The sequence below is a fragment of the Acinonyx jubatus genome, chromosome E4 (assembly GCF_027475565.1).
Source record: "Acinonyx jubatus isolate Ajub_Pintada_27869175 chromosome E4, VMU_Ajub_asm_v1.0, whole genome shotgun sequence".
Taxonomy (NCBI): domain Eukaryota; kingdom Metazoa; phylum Chordata; class Mammalia; order Carnivora; family Felidae; genus Acinonyx; species Acinonyx jubatus.
The window spans coordinates 53,805,803-53,828,094 of record NC_069395.1 but is presented as its reverse complement, the minus strand read 5'-3'; the positions used below and the strand labels follow the sequence as shown (position 1 = coordinate 53,828,094).

At 41.9% G+C, this 22,292-nt stretch overlaps 1 protein-coding gene and 1 long non-coding RNA gene across 2 annotated transcripts in view; one reads left to right on the top strand and one right to left on the bottom strand.

Moving 5' to 3' along the window:
- The window catches only part of LOC113595641 (uncharacterized), a 75,008-nt gene that overhangs the window by 47,700 nt on the left and 5,016 nt on the right, over positions 1–22,292 (bottom strand). The window contains exons 2-3 of the long non-coding RNA XR_003416195.2: positions 21,074–21,148; positions 4,131–4,210 (exon numbers count right to left, since the gene is read on the bottom strand). This is a non-coding gene — a long non-coding RNA (uncharacterized LOC113595641). The remainder of the gene's footprint in view (positions 1–4,130; positions 4,211–21,073; positions 21,149–22,292) is intronic.
- Positions 7–21,110, top strand: FASLG (Fas ligand). Its single transcript, XM_015077801.3, has 4 exons — positions 7–9,431; positions 10,500–10,545; positions 14,916–14,972; positions 16,182–21,110. The coding sequence occupies exons 1-4, from the start codon at positions 9,087–9,089 to the stop codon at positions 16,574–16,576; spliced, it is 843 nt and encodes a 280-aa protein (XP_014933287.2). The 5' UTR covers positions 7–9,086; the 3' UTR covers positions 16,577–21,110.

Here is a 22,292-nt window from a genome sequence, read left to right as displayed (position 1 = left end):
GGAGGGGCAGAATGAGAGGGAGACACAGAATCCAAAGCAGGCTCCAGGCTCTGAACTGTCCTCACAGAGGCTGATACGGGGCTCAAACTCATGAACCGTGAGATCATGACCTGAGCCCAAGTCAGTCCCTTAACCAACTGAGCCACCCAGGCATCAGATGGTGTTTTTAATCTTAATAGATGTGGTTTAGGGTGTGTCCCACACCCTGTCCCACCTCCTCACTGCCCTAGAGGCAGCAGGCTCCCAGCCCTATGCACCTGGGGGCGCTACTCATGGAGTAGTCTCAAGCATTCTTGTTTCCTAATCACTTTCACATTTTGCCCTTTGGGGGTTAGAATTGTGGCTCAAATACCAATAGCTGTGTGACCTTAGGCAAGTCACTTAACTTATTTGTGTTAGTTTTTAATCTCATCAACAGATATTTATTGAGTGCCTTTAATACCAGGTTCTATTCTAGATTCTACATTAGCCATTTCCTTTTCCAATGGTCAGAAATCCAGGCAATTTAGTCACTCATATGATTTAGTAACCAATATTTCCAGTGGTTCCAATGTATTATTGTGCTTGCATACAAGGACTCAGAAGAAAAGATGGTCAGTCTGCTCATACTACAAAGCTGTAGTAATCAAAACAGTATGGTACTGGCACAAAAATAAACACATAGATCAATAGAACAAAATATAGAGTCCATAAATAAACCCACACTTGTATTGTCAATCTACAACAAAGGAGGGAAGAATATACAGTAGGGAAAAGGCAGTCTCTTCAATAAATGGTAAAATTGGACAGCTACCTACAAAAGAATGAAACTGGACAACCACTTTCTCACACCATACCCAAATATAAACTCAAAATGGATTAAAGACCTAAATGTGAGACCAAGAAAATAAATAATCCAATTAAAAATGGGCAGAGGACCTGAATAGACATTTTCCAAAGAAGACATACCAATGGCCAACAGACATACGAAAAGGTACTTAATATCATCAGGGAAATGCAAATTAAAATTATAACGAGATATCACCCCACACCAGTCACAATGGCTAGAATAAAAAAGACAAGAAATAATAAGTGTTGGTGAGGATGTAGAGAAAAAGGAACCCTCATGCACTGTTAGTAGGAATGCAAATTTATGCAGCCACTGTGGAAAACAGGAGGGAGGTCCTCAAAAAGTTAAAAATAGAAATACCACATGGTCCAGTAATTCCACTACTGGTTACCCAAATAAAATGAAAACACTAATTTGAAAAGATACATGCTCCCGCACGCGCGCGCGTGTGTGTGTGTGTGGTGGAATATTACTCAGCCATGAAAAGGGATGAGATCTTGCCATTTGTGACAATATGGATGAACCTAGAGATATTATACTAAGTAAAATAAATTTGACAGAGAAAGATAAATACTGTATGATTTCACTTCCACAGGAAATCTAAAAGACAAAACAAATGAACAACAAAGAGCAAAAAAAGACCCATAAATACAGAGAACAAACTGATGGTTGCCAGAGGAGAGGGGATGGGGGGATGGGCAAAATGGGTGAAGGGGAGAGGGAGGCATAGGCTTCCAGTTGTGGAATGAATAAGTCACCAGAATAAAAGGTACAGCATAGAGAATATAGTCAATAGTATTGTAACACATTATATGGTGACAGAGGGTAGCCACACTTGTAGGGAGCACAGCATAACATATAAAGAAGTTGAATCACTATGCTCTACACCTGAAACTAATGTAACACTGTGTGTCAACTACCCTTTAATAAAACTATAAAAAATAAAAAGATGGTCAATCTGCTGAGCCGCCACCTAAACTTTATCATGTCAGGGTTAACAGGGTTCTAACTGCAAGCAACTTGGTAAGTCTCCTGAAAGAAACAGTGACTGCACGGGATGGTATTAAAACTTTTGGGTCAGGAGGGAAGACAGACTTTCCCTGTCTTCTTGGGATATGCCTTGGGTGGCAAGGAAGTCATCTGGAGGCAGAAAAGACCAACGGCTGCTCTGAGATCCAGTTGGATTATTAACAGGATGGATGGCTTCAGTCTAAGCCTGTATGTTTTTTTTTCTAATGTCTTCTGACTTGTCTCAGGGTTTAAGAGCCAAAATTTGATGAGAAATTGAGAAAGTGAATGAGTTGTAATTTGAGAGTGCTATCAACTATCGTAGGGGGTGTCTGGTAAGAATTGTTTCAACGTTTATTTATGGCATGCACTTTAGTTATCAGGCACCATGCTGGGCTAGATATACAATAGAGTGCAGAAGATAGACATGACTCTGTACCTGTATCTATTTATGAAAATGGGATAAGTACCAAAAAAGTTTAAGAAGCCCAGAGTATTATAAGAGAGAATACTACTGGGATTCTCTCATTTAAATGGAATGACCAGTGAAAACCTTTCTGAAGAAGTGATATTCAGTTTAGAACTGAAGGATCCTGGGAGCTGGTCATATAAAAGTAGGGCAGAAGTGGGTTGCCTGGGTGGCTGATTCCGGCTCATGTCACGATCTCACAGTTTGCAAGTTCAAGCCCCAAGTTGGGCTATGTGCTGACAGCACGGAGCCTGCTTGGGATTCTCTCCCTCTTTCCTTCTCTCTCTCTGCCCCTTCCCTGTGCTCTCTAAATGAATGAATGAATAAATAAATAAATAAATAAATAAATAAATAAAGTAGGGCAGAGGTGGGGTCAAGAACATTCCAGCCAATGGCAGCATCTCAGGCAAAGGCCCTGAGGTGGGCAAGAACTTTTAATGAACTGAAAGTCCTGTGTGGCCACAGTGTGTCATGAGAGGAAGACAGTAGAGAGTTGCAGAGGAAGGAAGAGCCCAGATAATGAGGGGCTTGGAAGTCAATCTAAAGATACCGGACTTTATTCTAACGGCAATGGGAAGCCACTGAAGTGGCATTTTACTATTATTTTTTATTTTCTTTGATGTTTATTTATCTTGCAAAAGAGTAAGAGAGCACAGGGAAGGGGCAGAGAGAATCCCAAGTAGGCTCCACATTCAGCAGGGAGTCCCACTCGGGGCTCAATTCCATGACCTTGAGATCATGACCTGAACTGAAGCCAAGAGTCGACTGCCCAACAGGCTGAGCCATCCAGGCTCAGTCTTATTTTATTTATTTATTATTATTTATTTATTTATTTATTTATAAATATTTATTTATTTTTGAGACAGAGAGAAAGCACAAGTGGGGAGGGGCAGAGAGAGAGAACAGAGGATCCAAAGCGAGCTCTGTGCTGACAGCAGAGAGCCTGATGTGGTGCTCGAACCTGCGAACCATGAGATCAAGACTGGAACTGAAGTCCCATGTTTGACGACTGAGCCACCCAGGCACCCCCTGAAGTGTTATTTTAAAAACAGACGGACACAATCTGAATTATATTTCCATCAATGGCAACTGAAGGAGTAACATGGCTGGCCTCAGAGAAAGGAGGGGAAAGGACAATGTTGCTGTGCTCCCCCATGTCAACAGCAGGCCAACCACACCTGAAGAGTATCATCAGGAGAAGGAACACACAGCATCACTGAGTGAGGTTCCAGAAGAATCTTAATTCCCACAGGAGTCCTGTTTCTGACTTCAGACTCTTCTGTATTTATTAGCTCAGCGAACATATGTTTCTTGAGTTTTCACCCAGTGATAGTGAACAGGATAGACCGTGTACCACATGTAATTTGTTAGTACTCAGTTATCCTGTCTTTTTAGTCTTTTCCCTGTCCCCAGGGAAGAGTTAGCTGCTGTCCACCATGGAGCTCTCTGGGCTACTGCTGAGTCACGTCTAGAGCTTCAGGCCACAGTCCACTGAGTCAGCTCTCTGGCTTAAACACTGGAAGGCCAGAAAGAAGGGTCCCTTCTGCTTCCTGTTCTGTCCTCTTAACCTCCATGTAGCTAACATGCCACACTGGGGAACGATCATTGGAATTCTTTTACTAAAGAGTCAGGACAATTTCTGAAGAGAGTTACAACACTAGAGGGACCATCATTAACAATAATTTGAATTTCATCTAATGAGGTAAGATGCCTATAAAATTCTAACAACTTGTACAAGGAGCGTTCTCTGATTTGATTCTGCACTTAAACTTGCTCTCAAGTTTCACCCACATCCCATTAAATCTCTACGACTGGCAATCTTACCTTTTTCTGAAAGAAATCCCAGTTCTGAATCTTTCTCCCCCGTCCATCCTCAAGGAACCCTGGTTCCAGAATCAGAGATGCTGCCAGAGGAAGTAGGAGGGATAAGGTGAGGATGAGAAAGTTCCTCAATTAGTTTCCCACACATGGGAGCTGCCAGCCTGCTGGCCCTTTGATTTATTTATTGAGTGCATCTTTTGTTTTTTAAGTTTATTTATTTTTAGTAATCTCTACACCCAACATGGGGCTCAAACTCACAAACCTTGAGATCAAGAGCTGCATGCTGTAACGACTCAGCCAGCCAGGCATCCCTCCAGTGCTTTTCTTTCTTTCTTTCTTCCTTCCTTCCTTTTTATTTATTTATTTAATTTACTTTTAGTGTTTATTTTTGAGAGAGAGAGAGAGAGAGCGCACGAGAGAGCACGCACACGCACAAGCGGGGGAGGGGCAGAGAGAGGAGACACAAGCAGGCTCCAGGCTCCTAGCTGTCAGCACAGAAACCGACTCGGGGCTCAAACTCATGAACCGTGAGATCATGGCTTGAGCTGAAGTCGGATGCTTAACACACTGAGCCACCCAGGCGCCCTCAGTGCATCTTTCAAAGGTAAATATGTATGTCCCCCCCCCCCCCCAGCAATCTGGTTTGAAAAGATTGTTTCTGCTAATTAGCAAGGTTCTAGTAGTACTCCCTATGATGAGTCCCTATTCTTGTTTTTTAGGGTTTTTATTTCTCCATGATTTTGCGGACATATGATGTTTGGTGGCATTATCAAAGAGCAATAGTGGTGTTTAAAGACTGCTCTCGGCCTCTATTTCTGTTCAGGTTCTCCCAGGATTAGGGGTCATTGGGTGGGTCGGGGGCAGATATTATGATTTTTATTCCTCCTCCTATTACAGAATGAATCAAGAAGCAGGGCAGAGGGAGATGTGAAAGTATAGCATAATTCTGATAGAAGAATGCTAGAAGTTTCTGTGGGAGTTTGAGAGAGAAGAGCAAGGGGGATCTTAGTCTGAAACAGAGGGTTCCATCAGTCCATCAGTCAGTCCACTGGTAGAATCTCCAGATACTGATTGTTGGGCATCGACTTGTGCTTTTCCCTGCAACCTGTCTCCACCTTCTTTTATCTTTAGTGGAAGACCATCAGTTTCTTAAGTATACAGATGAATTACATGTGGGAAGATTTCCTACATTTACAACAATAATATTTGATAAGAGCTTACTTTGCTGCTAGGGACTATTTTAAGTGTATCAAATGCTTTGGCGCATTTAGTGCCCACAATGCCCTATGAAATAAGTACTGTTGTGATCATGCCCAATTTTTTCAGTGTTTATTTTGAGAAAGACAGACAGCGTGAGTGGGGGAGGGGCAGAAAGAGAGAGAGGGAAAGAGAGAATCCCAAATAGGCTGTCAGCATGGTGTCCAACTCAGGGCTCAATCTCCTGAACTGTGAGATCATGACCTGAGCCAAAACCAAGAGTTGGATGCTTAACTGACCGAGCCACCCGGGCACACCTGATCATGCCCCTTTTTTAAAATTTTACTTTTTTTAAATTTACATCCAAATTAGTTAGCATATAGTGCAACAATGATTTCAGGAGTAGATTCCTTAATGTCCCTTACCCATTTAGCCCATCTCCCCCCCACACCCCCTCTAGTAACCCTCTGTTTGTTCTCCATATTTATGAGTCTCTTATGTTTTGTCCTCCTCCCTGTTGTTATATTATTTTTGATTCCCTTCCCTTATGTTCATCTGTTTTGTCTCTTAAAGTCCTCATATGAGTGAAGTCATATATTTGTCTTTCTCTGACTAATTTCACTTAGCATAATACCCTCCAATTCCATCCACGTAGTTGCAAGTGGCAAGATTTCATTCTTTTTGATTGCTGAGTAATACTCCATTGTATATATATATACCACATCTTCTTTATCCATTCATCCATTGATGGACATTTGGGCTCTTTCCATACTTTGGCTATTGTCAATAGTGCTGCTATAAACATGGGGGTGCATGTGTCTCTTCGAAACAGCACACCTGTATCCCTTGGATAAATGCCTAGTAGTACCATTGCTGGGTCGTAGGGTAGTTCTATTTTTAATGTTTTGAGGAACCTCCATACTGTTTTCCAGAGTGGCTGCACCAGCTTGCTGACCATGCCTATTTTTATGATGAGAAAATTGTGGCACAGAGGAGGGACAGTGACCTGTCCAGTTCACACAGCTAATAAGTGGAACAGCTGGAATTTGAATCCAGGCAGAACTACAAAGCTCTAAGCATCATGCAACACTTTCTGTCCTCCCCAGAGGACAGAAAAATAAGTGTGTTTTTTCACTTATTTGAATCTTTGCCATTTTTAGTAAAATTTTTACAGTTTAAAAATATGACTCTACAATTTTTTTGTTTGAGTTATTTCAGGATACTTTCAACATTTTTGTTTGTTGGGCTTTTTGTTGTATGTATGGTGGAGTTCTTAAAATGATATATTTTGATGATTATGAACTTTAAACTTGCCATTTTTAATGACTATGAATAAAGCCATATGTGAGTTTGAAAGCACATTAACCCTACCCACCTCTGAAAGATAGTGAGAACCTCGTGCGGTCAGTTCTGCTCTTACCTGTCACACTGTCTCATGGGCAGAGAGTGGGATGTGGGCAGAAGTGTTTGGGGAAGAGGCAGTGCCAGCTGTTGGAGTCTAACTGGAAAGAGTCCATGCGTGTGTCACGCTAGGGAATCTGGACGACTTCCGGTATCAAACCTTCCAACAGAAGGTTTTAAGCAAGAAAGTGAGATAATTGAGTTTGTTTTCACAAGCATGATTCTTGCCTCAGTTTGCAGGGTGATATGTGCTTGGGACAGCTGGTGGGAGGGAGAGCAGTCAGGGTGCCCTTGCACTATTGCAGGTGAGAGATAATAAGAGTGTGACCTAAGGCAATGACAGGAAGAATACAGGACAGGGTGTGCGTATGTGAGAAGCCGGTTGCAGGGAAATTCAATAGTCCTGGCTTAAATGTTGCAGAAGAGAAAGAGAGAGGAGTTGAAGTTGTCACCAGAAAGACAACTTCAAGTGAAACAAGTTGAAACAAGTTTCAAGTGAAACAGGTAGTATGGGAACCCAGGTGGGTGGGCAGAATGTGGCCGGGAAATAAGTTTGGTATTGGTTTGGCACAGGTGGAGAGTCAGAATAGTAGCCACAGCAATGTCAAAGCATGATATAAATGCTAATGAGATCTGAAACGTGGAGCCTTCTGGTAAAATGGAAAATAGGTTTTGTGAGAGGTTTTTATGGGTTATATGGGAACATGATTGTGACTGGAGCCAAGCACTTGGGAGTTACTGGCATTTATTTCAAGAGTCTTTGAAGGGGTGTCTGGGTGGCTCAGTTGGTTAAGCATCTGACTCTTGATTTTGGCTCAGGTCATGATCTCATGGTTTATGAGTTCAAGCCCTGCATTGAGCTCTGTGCTGACAGTGCAAAGCCTGCTTGGGATTCTCTCTCTTCCTCTCTCTCTGCCCCTCCCCTGCTCTCTCTCTCTCTCTCTCTCTCTCTCTCAAAACTAAATGAATAAACTTTAAAATATATATTAAAAAATAATAAATAGTATTTGAAGCCAGAGAAAAGGGTGATGTCAGTCCAGGTAGAGTTCCCATCTTTAGTAAAAAAACAAACAGGACAATTGGTTAAATTTTAATGTCAGATAAACAGCAAATAATTTTTTTTGTGTAGCCCACATTGTATATGGACATACTGATCCTAAAAATTATTTATTTATGTGAAATTCAAATTTATCAGGGCACCAAGTACTACATCTGACAACCATAACACAGGCTGCAAACACATGCATGCAGGGGCCAGGAAGGCCATTTCACAGGGTGAGGGGGGTGTGAAGCATGGTGGGGAGGGGAGCAGGTGGCCAGCCTAGAGCAGCTCTGTCTGTTCTGAGAGTACCGCAGCGGTGCAGGTCTGGACGCCAGTATTGTAATGTTTCAAAACATAATAATAAAAAAAATGTAGATTTTAATGTGGAATATCCAATTTTATTTCATATTTTTTGATGTTTTTATTTTTGAGACAGAGAGAAAGCACAAGCTGGGGAGGGGCAGAGAGAGAGGGAGATAGGAACCGAAGCGGGCTTTGCACTGACCGCACAAAGCCTGACGCAGGGCTCAAATCCATGGGCCTGGAGATCATGACCCGAGCCGAGGTGGGTTGCTCAGTCAAATGAGCCACACAGGTGTCCCTGGAATATCCCAGGTTTTAAAAGGGGACAACAGTGAAAAGAAACAAAAAAACATTTTGAGGCATGAACAAAGCAGGTCAATGGGGTCCAAAAGGCATATCAGCCACGGGGTTGCCACCTGGAGTCTAATCGCTAGGGAGGGGGTGGGGCAGACTTTTACCCCATGAGTTACAGTGCTTTGTAGTGTGAGTACTTGGGTGTGGGGAAAGGACAGCAGCAAGGGAGTGAGTCCCTCATGCGAAAGGTAAGATGTGCAAGCAATTCCTCTGGCTGAGGCTCCACAGTCTTGCCCTTGGGGGCCTGGACAGACCCCACTGGCTACTCTCCCTGGCGCTGGGCAGTTGACAAAGCCCACGGGGCTACACCCAGTACCACCTGCTCTCGCAGGGCCCAAGGAAGACAAGGCTCTTCTACAGGCATCTCAGGGAACACAGCAGCAGCCGCTGGGGCCTTGCAGGCTTTCACCAGAAAATTGTGGGCGGAAACTTCCCGGGGTTTGCTCTGAGCCGGTTTGAGGCTTCTCAGCTTCAGATGCAAAGTGAGTGGGTGTCTCTTTGAGAAGCAGAAAGACAGAAGGAAAGAGAGAACGAGAGAGGTGTTTCCCTTGCCTATGGAAACTCTATAAAGACAGAGCTGACTTTTCTTCCCTGGAGCAGTCAGAAACAGCGGTCCTGGTCTTGACATCTTCACTGGGGGCCAGCCCGAGGAACAGGCTGCCATGCAGCAGCCCCTGAATTACCCATACCCCCAAATCTACTGGGTGGACAGCAGGGCCAGTTCTCCCTGGGGCCCTCCAGGGTCGGTCCTCCCTTGTCCATCCTCTGTGCCAGGAAGGCCTGGACAAAGGAGGCCGCCACCGCCGCCACCACCAACACTACCACCACCACCACCACCACCACCACTGCCCCCACTGCCATTGCCACCTCTGAAGACGAGGAGGGACCACAACACAGGGCTGTGTCTTCTTGTGATGTTTTTCATGGTTCTGGTGGCCCTGGTTGGACTGGGGCTGGGGATGTTTCAGCTCTTCCACCTCCAGAAGGAGCTGGCTGAACTCAGAGAGGTAAGCTGCTGTGTGGATGACTGTGCCCTGAAGCCATGGGGCAGGGGTGGGGGGGACTACCGGGGCTCACAGGGATCATGGTCTCACTTGCAAAGTATTTAAAAAAATTTTTTTAAGTATATTTATTTATTTATTTTGAGAGAGAGAGAGAGAGAGAGAGAGAGAGAAAGTATGAGCAGGGGAGGGGCAGAGAGAGAATCCCAAGCAGACCCTGTGCTGTCAGCACAGAGCCCAATGCAGGGCTTGAACTCATGAACGCTGAGATCACGACCTGAGCCAAAAACCAAGAGGAAGGCGCTTGACCTAGTGAGATACCTAGGTGCCCCGCGAAGTAGTTTTTAATCCTTTTTTTTTGTCTTAGAAATGGATCATTCTAGGGGCGCCTCGGTGGCTCAGTCAGTTAACTGTCCAACTTGATTTCAGCTCAGGTCAGGATGTCACAGTTCATGAGTTCAAGCCCCATGTCAGGTTCTGTGTTGAAAGTGCAGAGCCTGCTTGGGAGTCTGTCTCTCCTCTCTGCCCCTCCCCTGCTTGTGCATGCTCTTTCTCTCTCTTTCTCTCAAAATAAATAAATAAACTTAAAAAAAAAAAAAAAGAAATGGATCATTCCAGTGATTCTATTCTGTAGGCAGAGAAATGGAAGCTCCAACGAGTGAAAGGAATACTTTCTATATTGGAAAGGATTGGGGCCAAAATAGGACTGGCAGTTCTGGTTCTTTCTCAGTGGGCAAGTCAGTCTGCTGAACCCCTCCCTCCCTAGAGCTTAGTGATTCAAAAAAGAAAAGGAACTTTGAGGTCTTGCTTAGAAGTGAATTCATTTAAATGACCAAACTAAATTTCCTTAAAAATACCTAAAAATATTAGAACTATTTCAAATCACACACATACACACACACAAATGGAGGCATGGTAAGACACAATTGCATGGCCAAAGTCTGAGTTAGGAAAGGTTCTGAGGTATTTAGATTCCCTTCTCAGGTTTATTTGGTTTATTTGACAATTTTGCCTCCTTAAGCATAAAGAACTTCATATTTATTATATATCTTTTTTCTCTCTCTCTTTTGCCAGTCCACCAGCCAAAAGCATGTAGCATCATCTTTGGAGAAGCAAATAGGTGAGTTCTTTCATGCATGTATGTTGAGTTTCTAAAGACAGCCCTCACTGCTGAACCACGTTGGTGGAATGCCTTGAATTCCATCTCATTCTTGGATAATTGTATACTACAAAAGGAATCCTGGCTAATTCTGAATCTCTAGTCGTTTTGGTTCCTTGAGCTGCCCTAAACATGAAGTGAATTTAATCATTCAAAACCAATATAACTGAATATTGCACACAATTCAAAATAATTTCCATTTGGCTTTGGAAAGAGACACACATACAACTTTTGTCCCCTAAGCAGCTGGCTCCAGGCCTGTCCCCTTCCTCAGGGCTCCTGCTTTCCATGAACAGGGCAATGGCTATAACTCCTAGGGAGAGGGGGCAGGGTGGGGGAACAGACAGATGTTTCTGGGAAAAGTCTTCTCCTCTTTAAATTCTCTAAGAGTTTACTCAAGAGTCAAGCTTTATTTAAAAAAATTTTGGGGATATATTTTATAGGATATATATAGGATATATATTTTATAGGATATATTATATAATTAAGCTTTTATTTTTATTTTTATTTTAGTTTTTAGAGAGAGAGTGTGAGCAGGGGAAAGGGGCAGAGGGAGAGAGAGAGAATCCTAAGCAGGTTCCATGCTCAGCATGGAGCCCGACTTAGGGCTTGGTCTCATGACCCTGGGATCATGACCTGAGCCAACATGAAGAGCCAGATGCTCAACCAACTGAGCTACCCAGGCGCCCTTAAGTTTTTTAACAAGTAGGCAATTAATTATCCACATTGGGGTTGATCTTTTGCATTCACTGGCAAACTTGGGGAAAGACTTTAGGCATTTTTCAAAGGCTAGTCCAGCTTCCCCCACAAAGGCAATCATGAGCTACCTTCAATAATAAAGGAAAGTCCTTTATGTGAGATTCAGAGCAAGAAAGAAGATGAAAATGTTGAACACTGACCTTGTGAAGTTTTGGGATATAGTTTGGAAACTACGGACAGGTAGATTTAGGATGCTCTGGTTTATTAAACCAAAGTTCACTGAACTTTGGATTTGGTAAGAGTTGGAAGGGAGCTTGGAGCAAATCTAGTCCAGTCATCTCACTTGTCAGAAAAGAAACAACATACCAGACAGATTAGGAGATATGCCCAAAACCACAGGCGTAGAACTGGGGTTGAAGGAAAGGAACACAGGCTCCTGATGCTTTGTCAACTACAGGGCTTTCAGTATATAGACTGGTGCCTTATGAAATAGGGAAACTTCCATCTGTCTATGACGGCCATGGAATGAGAAATAAAGATGAGAAGCAAGATGTGTCTGCAAAGACAATAGGTAAATCTCATCCTTAGAAATTGGGAAGCAAACAGAAGACAGCACTGGCCATCCAATGAGGGGAGGCTGTTTCCAAATTTTCTTATGTGTCTATCGTAGGTGACCCAAGTCATCCTACTGCTCCAGAATGTAGGCTCTTTAGGAGCCATCCTTTGGATGCTCTGGTCTCTAGTTCTAGGTCCAAGTCCCTAAGTGTTAGAAAGTCCAGGTGTATTCAAGCAGAGTAGAAATATTTGTTAGAAAAATGAAACCTTGGGAGGATTTCTAAAATAAAATAGCTTTGAAAATCAGTGGAATGTGGCTGGTGAAACAGGTCCCTAATTACTCATCTTTCACCCACTCTCTGGGATCATTTTAGTAACTAAAAGTTAAGTGAACAGATGAGTCAGGTCTACCTTTTCCAGTAAACAAGTATCTTCCTTACATCAACCCAGATGGGCCAGAGATTGGTGAATTATCCCATGGAAATCAAATTAGCAACTTTATTAATAAGAAAAGAGATGCAAATTAAAACAAGAGGACACCCATTTTCATCCATCCAAATAGTAAAGATAAAAAAAAAAACAGATTGGCAAAATGTGAGAGAAAGTTTGCTTAAACATTAGTTGACAGCCAGGGAACAGGTAAATTGCTATACCTTATCTGAAGAGCAGTTGGAAAAATGTACCAAAAATTTAAAAGTGTTCATTTGCCATGCAACCTCATCACTAAGAATTTATCTTGATAAAATAATCAGAGATAATACCTAAAATCTCATAGATAAGGATGTTCATCACTTCCTTATTAGGCTATTTATAATAAACAAGTCAGAAGAAACTTAAATGCCTCTTAACAGGAGATTAAATACATTATGGTGTATTCAGAGGTCCTAATACGTAGCAACTAAAATCCATATATTAGAAGGACATTTAATGTCATGGAGATTGTGCATTCTATGTTAGACAAAAAAACAAGTTATAAAACAGCATGCTTAGGTTAATATTGGCTGTATAAGTACATATGCATATTTCTTATTCTTAGTAAAGAACTAGAAAGACTAGTTATTTAAACATTCTTATTTGCTCCTTTTTCACTTTCCATTTTCCCACAGTTAACTCATTAAGTCTTTTATTCATTCACAAATGTTCTTGGAGTGCTTCTTATGTGCCAGGTTGGGTGCTGGGTGTTGGTTGATGATTGAGAACAAGAGAGACAAGGGTCCTGCCTGCACAGAGCTTTTAGCATGTTGGAAAGGATAAACAAAAGCAAGCAAGCCACGGCATAATTTCAAATTGTACTAAGTGCGACATAAGATAGAGTGGTCTGGAAAGTCCCCTCTAAGGAGGTGTTGTGTGTGTGTGTGTGTGTGTGTGTGTGTGTTCATGCATGTGTATGAGTGTGCATGTGTGACAGGTGCAGTGGGAGGATAGGGGAAAACATTCCAGCAGTGAGAATGGCATGTGCAAAGACCCTGGGGGCAGGAAACATTCATCACTGAAGCGTAGGACATATTTCCAGTTTATTTCAATATTTATCCAGAAGATACTTTTATTGAGTACCCTTTATGAGAATAACACTGTACAAGGCTCTGTGAGGGATATAAAGATACGCAACATGTGGTTCTCTGTTCCATTTCCTGTCAGCACTTGGCTGAATGTCAGACGAGTTGCACAGATGGTTTGTGGTATAGGAATGTAGAGGAGACTCAGTTTTGCCTTTCCTGTTCACTAACACCTCATTCATTGTGGGTGGTCTTGGGTGGCTAGAGAGGTAATGATTAGTCAGGTAACATTCTGAGTTGACTGGGGCATTCTCATGCCATATGTGTGTCTTACAGGCTAATCACAAGGAACTTGATGTGGATGAGTGCCTTTCTATGAATCTTTCTTGAATGCCTTAGCTGAATTCATTAGCTAAGTGGTAGCTCAGTTTGATTAAAATACCTGAAGTCAGAGACACAATGTCTACTTTGGGAACTATTGTCTATTTTAACTCCTCCAATTAAATTTAACAAATATTTACTGGCTATATGCCCTGTGTCAGAAAATGAGCTAAGTACTCTGGTAGATTAAATATATAGTAAGAAATTTGCCCTTTATTTGAGGGGAATAAGACAAGTTACACAGGCACCTCAGAAACGGGGAGTCAGAACTGACAAGAGAGGTAAAGACAGAGTGATTCTAGGTTTCAAAGGAGGGAGAAATATTTGATTAAAAAGGCCTAGGACGGTTTCCCAAAGAAAGAGGTGTTGTAGGTGGTATTTAAAGGGTTGATAGAAATTTGCCAGAAGGATCTGTTTGGAGGGCGTTTTGGGCAGACGGAACAGCATGAGCAAAGGCACAGGGGCTGGAAGCTGGGTGTGTTCAGGTTGTATCAGAACTCGTGTTGTGCAGCCTTGGCCAATGTGAGCAAGTAGAGGAGATGAGGCTGGTCAGACAGGCAGAGATCGTGTGGCTGGGGAAACTTTTACACAATTATATATTCAATGAGGAGCTATTCAAGGCATTTGAGATCTGAGGATGATTAATTTGGGCAGACTGTCAAATGCCACCTGGGGGGAGACCTAATGGCCAGGAGGTGAAATCACAGTCTTCTTTGGCCTCTGTCCTGAGGAGTGCTACAGACAGCAGAACCAGAGTAGAAAAATCCTAATTTGGAGTCAGGAGACCTGAGTGTCTATCCTTCTCTGATATTGAGTAGCTGGGTCAGTGCCACCCAAGTTCTAAGCTCATTTAGCCATCTATAAGGTGGAACAATAATGTCTACTTCAAAGGGTTGTGGCAAGTTCAAATGCAGTAACTGATCTGATAGCTCTTTATAAATCAACCTTTTTATTATTTTATTGTGACATTATAACTATGCACATGTCTATTTCAATTTGGTTTATTTTTGACCTCTTTGTTTCTGAAATACAGGTTCCTGTGAGTTCTATGGTTTGGATTTGCATGATTAGTATATGTCAGACTGTTGTCATTTATGTTTTTAAAAAATCACTTTTATTTAAATGACCTGTTCAGAGTCCCAACAAAAGAATGGTTGGTGTCTCATTTTTACATGTATTTTTCATCTCTCTATGATACAGGTCAACTCAATCCACCCTCTGAAAAAAGGGAGCTGAGAAAAGTGGCCCATTTAACAGGTCTGTATCTGGAAGGTACATGGGGTTTGGGAAAGCCTTTGACAGAAAGCTGCATAGCTGGTTGGGTACTGTGCTCTGAGGGAGTTGTTACTTTCTGGTGACAGTATTTGACACCCAAGAATGGTCCTATGTTTCTAGTCAAGTCAACCTCACACGCAGACTGAACCCCTACTGCGGTCTAGGCCATATTCTGAACTAGAGAAATTCAGCTCCACCAGGAGCCCACTCTTCAATAATTCCAAAGAACTGTATGAAATTTGGGGCATGGGCATAAGAGGTGAGATCTGGGAAGGTGGGGAGTAAGTGCTTTTCTGGTTTTCTGGAAGAGCCTCACCCTGCTTTCTGCAAGAGTAGAACTGGGAATGAAGAGAAAGGCCCAGTCCTGGCACTGCGGGACTTCCTGCATGTGGTCACGTAGTGGAGTGAAGTGATTTGATAACAGTGTGGTATGGGCATTACCAGGGTATAGTCCATTAACATCTGAAAGTGGAAAAGTATCACAGAAACTGATGGAATTATTTAGGCAGAGGCTGTAGAATGATCCAGTTTGGACCAACAGTTATTTATTGAACACATGTTGTGTGCCAAGTCTTGGGGACATGTAGATGAATAACACATGGTTCCTGCCTTCAAGGAACTTAAGGTCTAATAGAGAAAGACAGGTACATAAGCAGTAATTTAAGTACTGGGGAGTGTTCTCTGGTGAAGGTATGTATATACAGCTGTGGGGACATAAAAGAAAGGGAATTTTAGCCCAAAGTAGGGACTGAAGACTCCTTAGTGTAGGCAAGGAGTTGGACCTGGTGATCCCTAAAGATTCTTCCCAACTTTAGAATTTCAGAGTTCCTTGGGTTTGGCTTTCCTCCTCACTGGGGGGACCTCGAAACCTAGAAGTTTTGGTGTTATTTCTGACGACTATAGAATCTTTGTTCCAGAGAGCTAAAATAATCTCAATAATGTCCCATTGTAATTGACTAGCATATATATTATTGTTCCAGTTGTATAGATGATAAACTGAAGCAAGCAATTTAATAGAGGTGTTGAAGGAATTCAGTAATGGATCAAGTCTGACCCATTGGCCTGTTCTATATGGGCTATGTCACTTTGGTCATCTGCTCAAGGAAACGCCCACAGTTTTTGCCTTGGAAGCTTCTTTTGTTGGATACATGAGCATTCCTGGCTGAACGCTCCTCTCTGATTTGATTTCAGGCAAGCCCAACTCAAGATCCATCCCTCTGGAATGGGAAGACACATATGGAATTGCCCTTGTCTCTGGGGTGAAGTATAAGAAGGGTGGCCTTGTGATCAATGACACTGGGATGTACTTTGTATATTCCAAAGTGAACTTCAGGGGTCAGTCCTGCAACAACCAACCCCTGAACCACAAGGTCTACATGAGGAACTCTAAGTATCCCCAGGACCTGGTGCTGATGGAAGGGAAGATGATGAACTACTGCACTACTGGCCAGATGTGGGCCCGCAGCAGCTACCTGGGGGCAGTATTCAATCTCACCAGTGCTGACCATTTATATGTCAATGTATCTGAATTATCTCTGGTCAGTTTTGAGGAATCTAAGACATTTTTTGGCTTATATAAGCTCTAAGAAAAGCACTTTGGGATTCTCTCCATATGGTTCTTTGTTACAGGCACTGAGAATATGATCTTGAATGAGAGTCTTCTTAAGCCCACTTGAGGTCAAGTGAGAAGACATGAGCCAAGTAGACCTTGAGACTACAGGGTCCAGCAGGTCTACAGTTCCTCATCTCACTGTAGATGTCCATCTGTCTGGTCCATGTGCCAGACAGGAGGGGGAATATGACTGAAGAACATGAGACTCTCGCTGCCATGTGAAGATGCAGAGGCAGGGAGAAGCAGCTACCAAGGTGTTCTACACTCATCTTAAGTGGCCAAAAGCATTTTGGCCCATTGGAAAGGACAATTAACTCACCTCTTGGGGTGAGTTTACTGTCTACCTCAGGGGAGGCTGCCTTTCAGATATATGGATGTGACATGAGTGTATAAGGGATGGAAAAAGAAGACTAGGCTTGCATGATAAGCTAAAGAGACAAAAAGGCCAGTGTCCCATTGGCAGCATCTTTTTTTTTTTCAAAATTTTTTGTAACGTTTATTTATTTTTGAGACAGAGAGAGATGGAGCATGAATGGGGGAGGGGCAGAGAGAGAGGGAGACACAGAATCGAAAGCAGGCTCCAGGCCCTGAGCCATCAGCCCAGAGCCCAACGTGGGGCTCGAACTCACGGACCGCGAGATCGTGACCTGAACTGAAGTCGGACACTTAACCGACTGAGCCACCCAGGCACCCCGGCAGCATCTTTATTTCTAAATGCATAGCCTAAGCTACCAGGTGATGCTAACAGAATAGAAAGGGGGATCTTTTGGGAAGTTGGTCCATTCCCTACATAGCATGTACATTTTCAGTGCAATTGTAGAGGTGTGTATGTGTGCACACGTGTGTGCATGCGTGTGTGCGTGCATGCATGTGCACATGTTCACATGCATGTGACTGGAAGAGTTACCTAAGTAGGGACAGTGTGGAGATTGGGAAGGACATGTTAGGAAAACATGGGTCGCATTCAGTGGTAGATTTTGAGTACTTCTTGGCAACGAACTCAGCTGTCCTCAAAATAGTCCTCAAGACTCTTTGATTGTCAGCTGTTGATGCTGTTTTCCTATAATATAATCAGTATTTATATACATTTTGTGTATTTTAATGAAAATAATACATGTAATAAAAATTATATTTTAGAATACAGATAAACAGTGCTTTTTGGAAATCGCTAAGATTTGGATTTTTTCCTTATTATTTCTCTCCTCCATGGCTTCCTCACATATTTTGACTTAAGGCCAAGTTAAGAAGAACTCACTGGGGTGAGAAGAACTGTGGAGCAAATCTGTCATTGCCAGACATCCCTCTCCCTCAGCCTCTTTCCCATTATCCAAAGTTTTCATTACCTATGCTATTGCCAGTGTTAAGCTCATCCAACTTGCAATAGATTTGATGACAATTTCCCCCCACCCCCCAGGGGGCAGAGCCATACCAGAGTGGAAGGGGCAAGACTTTGGACTGAAAAACCTGAACTTGAATTTTTGTTCCTCTACTTACTAACTGTGTAATCACTAGGCGAGTCACTTGACCTCTCTTGGACAAAAATGGCTGATATGTACATAAAGTATTGATACATGGCATCTGTCTAAACAATGGCATCTATCTTTATTAATAAGCCACTCCGTGAGAGGCACTTCATGCTCCAGAAGAAGCCATTGACCTGAGGGATCCATCCAAACCCCTGGTCTCTTACACTGTTCTGTTCTTCACTCACAATGACTTTTTCCTATTTTTTCTCAACTATTCACTACCATGGCTTCTCCTTAGACTTTGTTGTTGTTAAAAATTATGGTATTTCTTGGAGTGCCTGGGTGGCTCAGTCAGTTAGGTGTGCGACTTTGCCTCAGGTCATGATCTTGTGGTCGCAAGTTTGAGCCCCGTGTCAGGCTTGTGCTGACCGCTCAGAGCCTGGAGCCTGTTTCAGATTCTGTGTCTCCCTCTCTCTGACCCTCCCCTTGTTCATGCTCTGTTTCTCTCTGTCTGAAAAATAAATAAACATTAAAAAAAAAAACTTTTAAAAATAAAAAAAATTATGGTATTTCCTTTACAATTTGATTTCTTATTTTCACAATATCACCTCTTATTATTACAGCTCAATTGCTTCAACGTTTTCTCTCCTAAAATATGTATATTTTTACCATATTGAGGCCTCTAATAAACTATCATTCCTTACATATCCATCAGCTCCTTCTTTATCTTTACTCCTCTCTCTGATAAGCTTAGATTCTACCCTTATCAGGACAATCATTATCTTGGAAAAATTTTCAACTCCAGAATATTCTGCTTCCTTCACTGTATTCTCCTTGCAAAAATCCCATTTTTTTAAGCTGGCATCCTAAAAGCTGAACATTGCTGGAGAAAAATTACCCAAATAGACAGATTGGTTTATTTTTTATCTATTGTCTACTTAAATAGATTACTCTTTATCACTGATTTATTTCTATCTTTTGATTGATTTGAATAAGCAATACATGGATATAATACAAATGTTAAATAAAAGGCACACAAGGGTATAAGAATGGAAGTAAACCCTCTTTTCATTGTGCCCCATGGTCCCATTTCTGCCCACAGAGTGTATCACTGTCTCCTTCTGTAGCTTCCCGGAGATGGTCTATTTGTAAGTATGACATCACTTTATATCTGGGTTTCCCAACCTTGGTTCTATTGACATTCTGAGCTGGATAATTATTTGTTGTGGGGGTTTTCCTGTGCACTGTAGTATGTTTAGCAGTATCCATGCCCTCTATCCACTAGATGCTAGTAGCATTGCTCCCTCCTCCATGTGTGATAACAAGAATATGTCCAGACAATGCCAAATGTTCCCAAGCTGGGGTGGGAAGACATAATCAGCTCTACTTGATTGAGAACACTGCTTTGTATTCATGGTCACAGATCATTTAATCCTGCCTAGAACTTTTTCTTCTGTTCCCTGCCAAGCACATTTTTCCACTGTTTGAAACAATTATGTCTTATCTTTTTCTCTTGCAAACCTGCCGTATCACCTTCTCCCACCATGGAACCTCACTTATACCACCAGAACACAAATCACCTGCATCTGCATGATCTCTTTCTTTTATCCTTATAGTGGAGGAAGAGGGCCATCTTTTCATTTGTGCACTAGACCCTTTTCCTCTCCCCTACTTTGCCTCTTTAAAATTGTTCTTTCTTCTGAATTCTCAAACCATCACTGTCTATGAAATGGTTTTCATCAGCATGTACATATGTTCAAGTATCCTTTTTCAATAAAAGACAGCCCAACCCAAACTAAAAAGATCCCAAACCTTTCTTTACCTTTCTTCTTCTCCAGTGATGGCTACATTTCTCATTTTCCTGGTAGAGACAAACATCTGAGAAGGTTGTCTCCACATACATGGGCTCCATTTCCTTAGCCAGGAATGGCCTTCAGGCTCTTCATGTGACTGACTTCTTATCGTTCAGGTCTTAGTTTAAATGTCACCTCCTCAGACCATTTCTAGAACCTCCTCTTTTTCTCATTGTTTTATTGCTCTCTAGTTCCTTCTTAGTAACTAGCATAACTTGTGGTTATGTTCTTTATTTGACAACTTTCAAAACATCTGTTTTTTCCAGTAGAATAAAAGTTCCAAAAGCAAGACCTTTTCTGCTTTGTTTACCACTGTAACCTCATCACCAAACCCAGTGTCTGGCGTATATTAAGAGCTCAATAGATAGCTGTTGACTGAATAACCTTAATTATAAAGCAAATATTTCTCAGTTTGGGGTATATGTGTATGTTTCTCAGCCTAATGAATATATTCACTACTAGTCGTAGTATTGTCTCATGAATGTATGTGAATGTTTATCCAGCTTTAAGTAGGTTATCTACTGGGAATTTGAGGCTACAGATGGAAGAAATAGTGCATCCTAATTCTTAGCACTGGAAAATGAGAAAAACCTATTTGGTGTGTGGTATTACCAGGAGTTATTCAGGAGACTGTTGAGGGAAAGCTGCTGGAACTAGAGCTGAACTTGTCCCTTAGAAGATATTCAATAAATATTTGTTGAATAAATTAATGAACAAAACCAAAGATGCATGCTGAAGTGTGTCACCTGCTCTCCTTAAAACTCTTCTGTTGATTCATCTGCTTCCTGACCAGTACATCATGGAGAAAGTCAGGGAGGTATTTATTCACCCTTCTTTTGGCTGCTTGTTTGTATTCCTAGCCCTCATGATTAAACCCTCCTTATCCCTTTTCTCCTCTTTTGGCTCCAAACAAGTACACCAGTTCTAAGCGTAATGGGAAGTTTACTGGACCTTTTTTTTTTTTTTTTTTAAAATCAATGGACCCTTCTAAATAATGGTACCAGAGCAAAAAGGAAGTAGGAATGGCACTGGGCATCCTGAGAAAACATAAGGCCATCAGCTAGTAGTGGTATTACTGGCACTTTTATCCCTCCAAGTCTAAGCTCTATTAGGATGCCTTTGGGATTTTCTGAAGATAAAGCCATAACTTACCATGGTTTAAGTACTTGTTCCAGGAAAGAGATGCTAACAGTTCCTTCAGGAATCTTGAGTTATTTTTCTTTACCTCTGTAGGAACATAAGAATGCCAATATATATATATGTATATATTGTACAATATACATATATATATAAATACATACAATATATATGTACATATATATATATATTTTTTTTGATTAGCTCACTAAAATGGGATCTGCCATTGTTACTTTGTGAAATGATAGACTCAAAGTAGAACACTTAAAAAAAAAAAGGAGAAGATGAAGATTACTTCTGGTTCAGTAGTTTGAGGTTTTCTTTCTTTTCAAACAACCAAAACCACACAAAACCTGTGTTTTTCCTTAGCCCCCCAGAGTGGTGACCTTGTATTCTCTGAAGTAGGTTTTGACTTACCACAGCTTAGTAGGAAAATAGCTCTACCAGGGACCATCATTTTTAGTGTGGCTCATTTGAACTGATAGATCATTGGAAGAAGAGCACTAGAGAGAGAAGCCTGACTCCTTCGAGCCAGACTGTAAGATTTCCGTAGGGTTAAGCCACAGATATTTGCAGGTCCTTATCTGAAAGTGTGCCAGTTGTATGTTAAATTACATTTTACTAAGGGGTCTGTTTTAGTTCTGGTGTTAGTAGAGCTAAATTTTTTACTTTCTGGTTTTCTGTTTTGTTTTGTTTTGTTTTCCCCTTTGCCAGGGTTTTGAGTCATCCAGACAGAATGAGGTGATCCTAGGAAAGTAGAATTAGAACCCCATTCCTTAGGGTCTTCAGACTGAGAAATGAACCTTACACAGAAATATATTTTTTAATTTTTAAAAAGTTTTATTTATTTATTTATTTATTTATTTATTTATTTATTTTGAGAGAGAGAGAGTGCACGAGCAGGGGAGGGACAGAGAGACAGAGAGAGAGAGAGAGAGAGAGAGAGAGAGAATCCCAAGCAGGCTCCACGCTGTCAGCACAGAGCCCAACACAAGGCTGGATTCCAGGACCCTGGGATCATGACCTGAGCTGAAATCAGGAGTCAGACTCTTGGGGCGCCTGGGTGGCTCAGTTGGTTAAGCATCTGACTCTTGATTCTGGCTCAAGTCATGATCTTGTGGTTTGAGTTCAAGCCCCATATTGGGCTTGAAACCTGTTTGGGATTCTCGCTTTCCCTCTCTCTTTGCCCCTCCCCTGCTCACAAGTGCTCTGTCTCTCTCTCTCAAAATAAATA

Coding starts and splice junctions, on each gene's coding strand:
- FASLG (XM_015077801.3), top strand. CDS start 9,087: ATGCAGCAGCCCCTGAATTACCCATACCCCCAAATCTACTGGGTGGAC. Junction 9,432..10,499: donor AGCTGGCTGAACTCAGAGAG/GTAAGCTGCTGT, acceptor CTCTTTTGCCAG/TCCACCAGCCAAAAGCATGT. Junction 10,546..14,915: donor ATCTTTGGAGAAGCAAATAG/GTGAGTTCTTTC, acceptor TCTATGATACAG/GTCAACTCAATCCACCCTCT.